Here is a 9,905-nt window from a genome sequence, read left to right as displayed (position 1 = left end):
ACCCCAGACTGGTTGGAACCAGAAGGTTGAGATTCCTGAAACATCACCTGTTACCTCACCACCAACCAATCAGAAGAAGGTCCACAAGCTGATCACGCATCCTGCGACCACATCCCCTCACACTGTCTTTCCCCTGAAAGCCATTGGGGTGTTCAGGTCTTTTGAGCATGAGCTGTCCATTCTCCTTGCTTAGCGCCCTGCAAATAAAACCTTACTTTGCTGCAAACACCCACTGTCAGAGTTTGGCTTTCTGTGTGGCAGGCACAGGAGCCCTTGCTCGGTAACACAATGTAGTAGCCAGTAGCCACCTGCAGCCATGGAGCACTTGAAATGCAGCTAGTTCGAATTGAAACAGGCTGTCAGTGTAAAATACACACCACATTAAAAGACTTTGTATGAAAATTAAGAATGTAAAATATCTCACTCATAATTTTTATGTTGATTATGTGTTGCAATACAATATTTCAGACATATTAGTTTAAATGCATTATTAAAATGTATTTTACCTGTTTCTTTTTCTCTTTTTAATATGGCCACTAGAAAATTTAAATTACATATATGGCTTGCATTTGTGGCTCACCTTATATTTCTACTGGACAGCACTGGTCTTATGGGAGCTGAGTTGAAACACATTGATCCAGCATTTATTAGTGTCTGTTTAAGAGATTCTTGGTCCCTGCCCTTGGGGACTTCAGACAGGATGGGGAGCGGGACAGGTATATCAACATGGAACTAAAAGTCACTGTGATAAATGTTTGAGTTGTCCATGTTCCAGGGTTCTGAGAAGAAATCTGGGTAGGCTTCACAGAAGAGGTGACTTTGGTGTTAAGCATTATAAGATGAATAGGAGTTCATAAGCTGGGTAAGGAAAAAGAGGGGCACTCCAAGCTAAGAGGTTGACAAGTACACAGGATGTTAGAAGAGATACAGGCAGTTCATTCTGGTCTGAACATGGTTTGTTTGGAGAAGAGGCTGGAGGTGGAGCTGGACAGTTGTAGAGCATTGAATGCCAGTAAAGTTTAGATCTGAGCGAGGCGCTGAGGCTAGGGAAAGGCTCTTATGCAGGAAGTGGCTGGTCCAGATGTTAAGTGAGCTCACCCACCCACCCTCCTCAAAAGCATGCAGCGAACAGGCCAGACCTGGTTTGAATGTGAAAAATAAACTCTTTTATTTCAGTACTTGCTCTTTGTGGCTCAAAAGCACATCTACTGCTTGCTTGGAACCCAAAAGTATTTATAAAACCATAGAGAAATCGAGCAATATGTATATAGAATAGAACATATATATTTCGGCTCAAGTGCTTCTTCCTGTGCAAAGCAGAAAGTTCTAAGTGCATCAGCGTGACTTTCCCCAAATCCCTCTCTGGGATTTGGGGGACTCTGGAGGCTTTTACCCCACTCCAGATACAGAATTCTCCCCGCTTCCCTCTTCCAGGCTGAGGGAGGCCCAGTCACATGGAGAGAGCAAGGGGTAAAATCAGAGATAGCAACTTGTGGGGTCCCCGAGCTTAGTCAGGGGCAAGGGCTGTGTTCCAGGGCCCTGGCTCTTCAAAGAGGGGTGGCTGAGATGCCAGCCTTATTGGTGAGTGACCAGCACAGGCAACCAAGGCTCCTGTGAAGTCTACGCATTGTGGTGGGTGGGGTCATGGGTAGGACAGGGGCCTCCGGGGCTCTTTTCCCCTAGAACTGGGCTCTGAAGGAAGATGCCTGGGCACAGGGTGGGGACTCAGACAGGGCTGGGGGCAGGAAGGTGGTCATGGTCATGGTCTCATTCTCCGAAACATCCTGGCCTGTGACCTAAGGCTCCGTGAAGCCAGGGAGTAAGACTCAATGTCACTGGCAAGGCTGAGTCATATAAGGCACCAGAAGTGCAGAGCTGAAGGGACCTTGGAGATGAGCTGGTTCAACCACTCTGACCGATGAGCAGACTGAGGCCCAGAGAGGGCAAGGCAGTGGCTGGCCAGACTTGGGGCTCAAACCCAGGGCTCTAACCCCTCCAATTTCCTCCCCACCTTCTCATCCTAACTGGATCCTTTTTGATCAGGCCCCAGATGGCCTCTCTGACAGTCAAGTCAGGGCTGGTGTGGTGAACGGGGCCCTGGACTCAGAGTCAGAAGGCCTGGCTCCATTCCTGCACCTTCATATTAAGCAGCCTTGCAAATATCCAGCGGTGCAGGGCGGGCCACCTCCCTTCTCCAAGCTGCAGTCTCCTCATAGAGAAAGCGGCTCCCACTCTGCAGTTTTCCATGGCAATTAAATGGGTTGGTGGCCGTGTGAGCCCAGGAAGCACTTAGTAGGTGCCTCACAATTGCGGGTTGCGGGGGTACTATTGGGCCGGGGCTTCTGGGATGTGGGGGAAGCTTGGGTCTGGACTATTCCTGGGACCCTCCCGATCTGCACCTGCTCAGGCTCTGCCAATGGCCCCTGGGGCCTGGGCACAATCTGGGGAAGGGGTTCAGGACACCCTAGGGAGCCGAGTTCCTTGATCTGGTCACTGGGCACACTGTTTTTCGCCTGCTCCCAGGGAAGGGGCTCTGGAGTTCATCAAACAATATGGCGGGTGGTCAGTGGCTTTCCACATGGCATCTGGGCTGGGAAGGGAGGCTGGAGTCCCTCCTCCCCGGCCCACCCCCCAGGCCCAGTCAGCCAAGATCAGGGCTCCTACTGTGGAGGCAAAAAACATTCCTCACAGGTGAGGGAGGTGGGGAGCCAGGCTCAGGGGGACCAGATGGGCAGGAAATACATTCGATTCCAAAGAGCTCCCATAGGCAGCCCACCCTGCCCTGGGGTCTGGGGCCCAATAAGGGGCAAATTTTGCTCATTGCCTTGGGATAAAGATTGGGGTCAGGTTGGGGGCCCTCGGCTGGCTCAGGTGGGGCTGGCACGGGGGCCCTTAGGAGGTGTTAACAATGACGTTCCTGAAGCCCTTCACGGCCTTCAGCCTGTCGCTCTCGAAGTTCACCACCAGCTTGTGGCGGCCCGCGTTCAGGGGCAGCAGGTCCACCCTCACCTTGACTTCCTCCCCCGCCTGCACGGGGTGCGGGCTGGGAGAGAGAGAGAAAGAGGGTGAGATCAGGGCCCTGGCCTGGTCCCCACGATGGGGACAGGCCAGGATGACACGTGACTACTGAGATCTTAGCCCAGAAACTCCATGGATGTATAGCTTTGTGCCGACAGAATAAAATGGGTCCCGCTCACCACTCTCCGAAGGCCTGGGCCATCTGCCCTCCTATGTGTAGAGGGGCTGGTGTGTTTATGTGTGTTTGTGTGTGTGTGTGTGTGTGTGTGTGTGTGTGTGTGTGTGTGTGTACATGGAAGTGGGTGGTGTGCTTGGGGGTAAAAGTGTGGATGCTCATGTGACCACATGCATGAAAATGCATTGAGTGTACATACGTGACCTGTATGCTTTACTCTATGTAAATTACAATGAAAAAGTGAAAAAGAAGTGTGTATGCTCGTAAGTATACGTATATATAAATATGTATCCACGAGGGTACACCACACAGGCACGCATGTACACCTGTGTGTATGTGAGGACTCGGGTGTCCCGGGGTGAGTGCTTAGTGAATGTGTACCTGTTTAGGTTTGTGAACACATGTGCACAGAACGCAGCTAACGTGTGGGTATTTGGGCATAGACACGGGGGAATATTAGGCAGGTGTGTGGGTGGGTGTGTGGAAAGGGAGAAGAGGGGGTTACGGGCCTGGGTTCAGTGCCGGAGGGCGCCCTTCCCGCCGCAGCATCTGCCCTCTGCTCCCAGGCCCCCAAGCTGGAGGGACCAGCACTTACATTTCCACGGTCTTCTGCTCCTTGGTCAGGCCCGCCCCCTCCACGGTGAAGGTGCAGCCTGACAGCGGCACGGTGAGCGGGTTCCACAGGGACACCTCAGCCACCAGCTTGCGATTCTGCTTGGGCTCTCCCAGGATCTAGAGGAGGCATGGGGCAGATGTCAGGGGCAGCACGGAGGGAGAGCAGCCCACAGCCCCTCAAGGGCATGCAGGGTCCCAACTGGGCCATCTCCATCTTTGCTGCAGTTTGGCCCAATGTCTGCCCAGCTCCGCCGCTAACATTCCTCGCCTCATCTGGAAAACACAGATGATGACACCTGCCCAGGCCTCCTTCATGGAGCTGAAGTGAGGCTCCACGCAACCCACAGGATGTGTAAAATGCCTCCCTCATTCTAGGGTCTAGGGTGGAAAGATCAGAGTCTTTGGAGCCAGGCGGATCTCTGCCCCTTTCTCACTGTGTGACCTTGGCAAAGTTACTACCCTCTCTGAGCCTTGGTTTCTTCATAGAAGAGAAATGCCTGACTGCAGGGTTCTCACGAGGATTAACTGAGCTAATATGTGCAAGCTCCTAGCAGACTGTCTGGCACACAGTGCTCACTCCCTCCAGGTCTGCTCTTTACCGTTTATTTGTAACTGCAGCGTTTGGGGATCTGGGGCTGTGACTCCTCCAAGTGAATCACTATGATGACCATGAAGTTGGTGATAAGAATAGTCAGTTTTTATTGAGCCCTTCTAATGTGCTGGATATCGTTCTATGTGCTTCCTGTAGACGCACATTTAATCTTTACAACACCCGTTTTATAGATGAATAAATAGACTCCAGAGTCTGTGCCCTTAACAACACATCCCTTCCTGCCCCACCAGGGCCCCAGGACCTGGGAATCTAGCATTAGTAGTTTAGCTTTTAAGGGTCCACGAGTCTGAGATCCCTAAGTGCCATGATCCTACTACTCTGGGATTTTAGGATTCATTCCTAGAGGCTGTGAGTCCCAAATTCTGCTTCATGATGCTTTTCTTTGATGAACCTATAGGATCTGAGGAACCTGGGGCATCAGAGATATTGAGGTTGCAGGGAGGGAGGTGCATGCACGTGTGGCGACCTGTCCAGGGACCCAGCCAGCCCTTACCCGGATCTTGATTTCTGGGTTCTCCAGATAGATGTCCCTCTCAGCCAGCAGGTAGCTGTTGGCAGCTGGCTCGACGAACAGGCCCCGCACCTTGATGAGGTTCGACTCGGTCAGGTAGTCACAATACTTTTCGTAGAGGATTCGAAGGGGAATGCTCTTCTCTGCAGGAGGGGAGAGGGGAGAGCACTCATGACATCTGAATCGTGGCCCCCACCTCTCCTATGGCATCTCCACAAGGCACAGAGAGGGCAAGGAATGAACTCGAGGTCACACAGCTGGTGAATGGAGGGGCATGTCCCAGCACTTTCCCTCACCTGCCCTGGCTCCAAGTCTCCCAGGGAGGAAGTGGGGAAGGGAGGCTTGGGCTTTAATCCTGCCTCTGCCCTTCGCTGACTGGGGATGCTGGGCAAGTCACTCCACCTCTCAGGACCTCCATTTCCCCCCATGAGGTCGGTAGAATTGTACCCATTTACAGATGAAGAAACACTTCTGCCAGTAAGTGTTCGGATCAGGAGAGCTGGCCCTGCTTGGCCACTGTCTGACTGTGTGAGCCTGGGAAGATGACCTCCCCTCTCTGTTTCTCCTCTGTTCCCTGGGACATCTGGCACCCGCTGGGCAGAGCTAAGACCAGAGGTCATTTCAGAGCAAAAGCCACACAAGTGAAAGGGGTGAGAAAAAAGCCGGCAGGGCCAACCCCTCCCGCTGCAGAGAAGCAAAGTGTGGATTGCAGCCCCATTTCTCTGACAAGAACACTGAAGCCTTAGGGCACCAGGCGTCAGCTTACAGGAGGCAGGAAGGAGCAGTGAAAAGGGCACAGGACTGATTCTCCACACGCCCTGCTTGTTCACTCGGTCGCAGGGAACCTTGGGAAAAATCCCTTCTGCTCTTCGGGCTTCCCCCCATCAAACAACAATGTTGGAGGGATGGTCTTGGGGCTCCATGGAGCCCAGCCAACCCCTCCTCACTGTCCCAGTGCCATGATGGGAGATGCTGTTTCTTCTTTTTCTGCCATCTGTCCCCTCCGTCCCTGCACTAGACCAGCGTTTCCCAGACTCCAGCCATTCATGTGATTTTTCACATGTCTGAGTAACTCCTCATTAAATTTTTCTTTCAGTCCCCTCGCTTTACACTTCTTAACCTTTTTTGCTTAGGGAACCTTTTCATCATTATTTGCAGAAAACCTGTCTCATTTACCATAAGTAGAAGGAAGCTGGTAAAAACAAACACCAGCAAACAAAGTCATGTTTATTCAATTCGGGCCGATATTCTCATCTGCTGAGGGCTCTGAGTTTGAGACCTGAGCTTACTGTTAAAGAGGGAGGTTAGCAAGGGTCTGGGGTGCCCGGGCCAGTGAACACCCGTTGGGAGGTCATCTCTAGGGCCGTGAAGGCCCGAACAGACGGTCACCTTCTCTCTGCATGAGTCAAGGTCCAGGTCCTGGCTGGGCACATTGGTGTTCCCCGTCCCACTCTCTGGAAAATGTGTGCCCAGCCCTCTAGTCACTCATTCCTGGGGTGGATCTGCCCCAACCTCTGCTCAGATGGCGTGGGGGGGAAAAAAAAACCAAAGCTTCTGCCAAAAAGGACAAAAAGGAGTGAAAATTCCTGGGTCAGGACCTGGTGGAGCAGAGTAGAAACTCTGACCAGCTCCACAGGAAAGAAGGAAACCATTGTTCTCCAGGGGAGGAGATGGCCCCAGCTGTTAACTTTTCCAGGAGGCTTAGATCAGGGTGGGGCTGGACCTTTGAGAACTGCCGTCTACAGGCCAGGGGCCCTGGCCTCGGCTTCGGGCCAGATGCTGGCTGAAAGAGGGAAACATTTGCGGTTAGTGTCTATTCATTCCTTAGATGATTCCTTTGATCATCACAGAGATCACGCTGCCTGCATTCCTCATGACCCACCTGGAGGGGTGAGGGTATCCAGAGAGAGAGAAGGGGTGGGTGGCAGGAAGGGAGAGAGCAAGGAGGCGGGGTGGGGTCAGCTGGATTCAATTCAGCTGTCCTAGGCCTGGCTTCCTGTCGGCTAGCACATGGAAATCCCCCAGATCTTATCATCAAAGAATAACCAGCAACTCAGCCAAAGTTCAGGGTCTCACAGGGTGGGAGAATCACTCTCAGGTTGACTTTGGCCTTGGAGGCCTCAATAGGGCATCCTGGCCTAGCCCCTCCTGAGGGCAACACGCAGTACCACTGCCCTTCTCTGCCCTCTCCCGACAGGCTGTGCCCCTCAGAGGTCTCCGTAGCAGGAGGGACCCCTCCGCTGTGAACACATCCCCAGGAAGAAACCCTGGCGGCTGTGGCTGAAGCAGAAGAATGCTGTGAAGGGCCTGAGGTTATCTGGGAGGCAAAGGGTGACTCAACAGCAGCCCGGGTGGAAGTTATTCTGGCATCCCTGGCTCAGGTTGGAGTTCACCTTATGATACACATTCCAGGAAAGGCACTTCCTCCCTTTGAAGCGGTTCTGAGCATAAGGAAGAACTGACACGTGTGCATTCACACAAAGGGGCTGGAAGGGCTCTCTTCAAAGATGAGCCAGCCTTTGTACAAATGGGGAACCCGGGGCCTGGAATGGAGAAGAGAAATACCCAGGAGCCCACATCCTGTGGGCAGAATTGCAGGAACTAGGACCTCGGTATCCCGACAACCCCACACACCTGTAGGGATGGAGCCCTGCCCCTGACTCGGGGCCTGGACGTGGAGATGAGAGCTGATGAGTCCTCTGCACACCAGCAAGGTTGGCAGTGACTCAGGAAGCACTGAGCCCGGCCCTGAGACCATTGTCTGGCACAGCAGGGTTCAGGAAAGATGTTTGTCGGCCTCCCCACACCTGTTGGCACTTGCTCAGCGAACAGTGAAGAGCCCCGCCGTGTCCAGGCACCATCATACACTTTCCAGATCTTTCCTGAGCACACATCTCCTTTGCAGCCCATGAGGGGCATGCTAATGCCCCATTTGATGGATGAGTGTGATTCAAGGCCCAAGGTTATACATCTAGAAGGCGGGAGAGGTTCTTCCCTGGTGGTCCAGTGGTTAAGACTCCAAGCTCCCAATGCAGGGGCCACAGGTTGGATCCCTGGTCTGGGAACTAAGATCCCACACGCCACATGGCGCAGCCAAAATTTATAATAATAATAGAAGGTGGGAGAGGCCAGATTCAAAGCCAAGTCTGGCCTCCGAACACGCCTTTTAGCAGCATAAGTGTTGGGGCCCCAGCCCTGGTGCCACGTGGCTCTGCCCCTAGAGTTTGCCGCTGCTCTGGGACCCTGACAGTAGGTCCAGTAGTGGTGACAAAGCCAGCAGTGAAAAAAGGGGTCAAGGGGATGATGACTGTGCAGGCGTCCGACCAAGAAGCCAGAGCGACAGAGGCTCTGCCCGGGGTTGAGGGCTGGGTGAGCTACTGACATCACTTCAGCCCCAAACGGGGAAGGGGATCTGCTCCCAGGGAGGTCGGGCCAGGCACTGAAGCCATGGAAGAGGAGAAGATCAGGGCTTTTCCTTTCCTATCACTGTTAGAGCCACACTGTCCAGTATGGCAGCTTCCGGCCACATGCGGCTGCTTAAGTGAAATTAAAACTTTCGTCCCATAATTACAGCAGCCACACTGCAAGCCCACAATAGCCACATGGAGCTAGTGGCCACCGCACTGGACAACGCAGATACAGGACATCCTTATATCACAGAAAGTTCTCTGGGTAGTGCTGGTCTTGAATCTCTTCTCTCTGAGCCTGAGAACCTCCAGAGAAATAGGAGAGGTTCTCAAAGGGGCTCTGGGGAGAGGCACCGTGAGTTGCTGGAGACGGAGGAAAGGAATTTGCTGGAAGGGGCAGCAGAGAGTCTGGGAAAGCTGTCAGGGGTCCTGCGAAGATGAGATGGAATGAAATAGAATAGTTGCTACGAGTACAGGTTCAAGTATCCGTCCTGTCACTTCCTGTGTGGCCTTGGGAAAGTTACTTAACCTCTCTGTGCTCAGTCTTCTCATCTGGAAAATGGGGCCATAAAAGAATCCACCTCCTACTTTTGTTATAAGAAGGAACTGGGTTGCTATTTATAAAGTGCCGAGGACAGGGCCTGACCCACAGTGAGGGCAATGGGCGTGTCTGTGAGGTAGATGGCACACGTTCAGCTCTCAGGGCACGACCTAGCATGTCGTCAGGGTGGTCAACAGCTGCTCCAGGAACACAGGGCCTTACCAGAGAAGGGCTCCAGGGAAAAGCTGAGCAGGTCCTTGGTGCCACACTTGGGTCCCAGGATCCCGTTGTAGCTGACAGTGCGGGCACACAGCAGGAGGCAGCCAGTGTGGTCCTCGGCAGTGTTGTTGGTGATGTAGGCAAAGACGTCGAAGTCGCTGCCCCTGTTCATGCCCTGGCCTGCACGGATCCGCATGGCCACCCCTGTCTCCTCTTTATCAGCCAGTTTGTTCTGGTGGTTGGCCCTTATGAAGGCTTCCCTCTCCTCTGCGGATCCTGTGGGGACAGGGAAGAGAGCTTCATCACAGCTGGAAGGGGGATCAATGAGAAGGAGGCTGGGAGCAGGGCAAGCTGGCTTCTCAGAGTTCTGGTGACTCAGAGCACCCCTGAGGGAGCCCCTTCTTTATATTACTGTGCCAGGAGGAGGAAAGAGTATTATATTTACTTTCCACAAGTGAGCTCCTATACAGCCCTCAAGACCCATCCCCAAATGACCCCTATTCCAGGACACCTTCTCTGACTCCTCCTTTCCCAGGATGAAAGAGTCACAATGTCTTTTGGAGTTTCATAGCTGCCTATTGCCTGTTATGGTGTTTTGGCCCACCACGTTTTTTTTTCTGTTCATATGCTTACACTCTCAAGCCTCTTGAGGACTAAGACTGTGTTTTACTTAATCTTAAGTCATACCCAATGCCTACAACAGTGTTTGGTGCCTAGTAGGCACTGATACAATGAGAACTTTCTCACCTCTAAGCATTTGCACACGGACCACGTCTACCTGAAATCCTTTCCCTCCTCTCTACCTG

At 52.9% G+C, this 9,905-nt stretch overlaps 1 protein-coding gene across 4 annotated transcripts in view; it reads right to left on the bottom strand.

Annotated features, from left to right (window-relative positions):
* Nucleotides 1–1,143: 1,143 nt before the first annotated feature.
* The window catches only part of TGM2 (transglutaminase 2), a 34,201-nt gene continuing 25,439 nt past the window's right edge, over nucleotides 1,144–9,905 (bottom strand). Inside the window, exons 10-13 of one of the 4 annotated variants that reach the window (XM_007447713.1) lie at nucleotides 9,103–9,375; nucleotides 4,915–5,075; nucleotides 3,789–3,925; nucleotides 1,144–3,043 (exon numbers count right to left, since the gene is read on the bottom strand). In XM_007447713.1, the coding sequence (XP_007447775.1) occupies nucleotides 2,893–3,043; nucleotides 3,789–3,925; nucleotides 4,915–5,075; nucleotides 9,103–9,375 (722 nt within the window). In that variant the 3' untranslated portion in view covers nucleotides 1,144–2,892. Of the gene's footprint in view, nucleotides 3,044–3,788; nucleotides 3,926–4,914; nucleotides 5,076–9,040; nucleotides 9,376–9,905 lie in introns of those variants that run through there. The other 3 variants (XM_007447715.1, XM_007447714.1, XM_007447716.1) reach the window with 3 other exon arrangements.

The sequence above is a fragment of the Lipotes vexillifer genome, unplaced genomic scaffold (assembly GCF_000442215.2).
Source record: "Lipotes vexillifer unplaced genomic scaffold, Lipotes_vexillifer_v1.1 scaffold397, whole genome shotgun sequence".
Taxonomy (NCBI): domain Eukaryota; kingdom Metazoa; phylum Chordata; class Mammalia; order Artiodactyla; family Lipotidae; genus Lipotes; species Lipotes vexillifer.
Note: the sequence above shows the minus strand (reverse complement) of the source record. Positions and strands in the feature narration are given on the sequence as shown.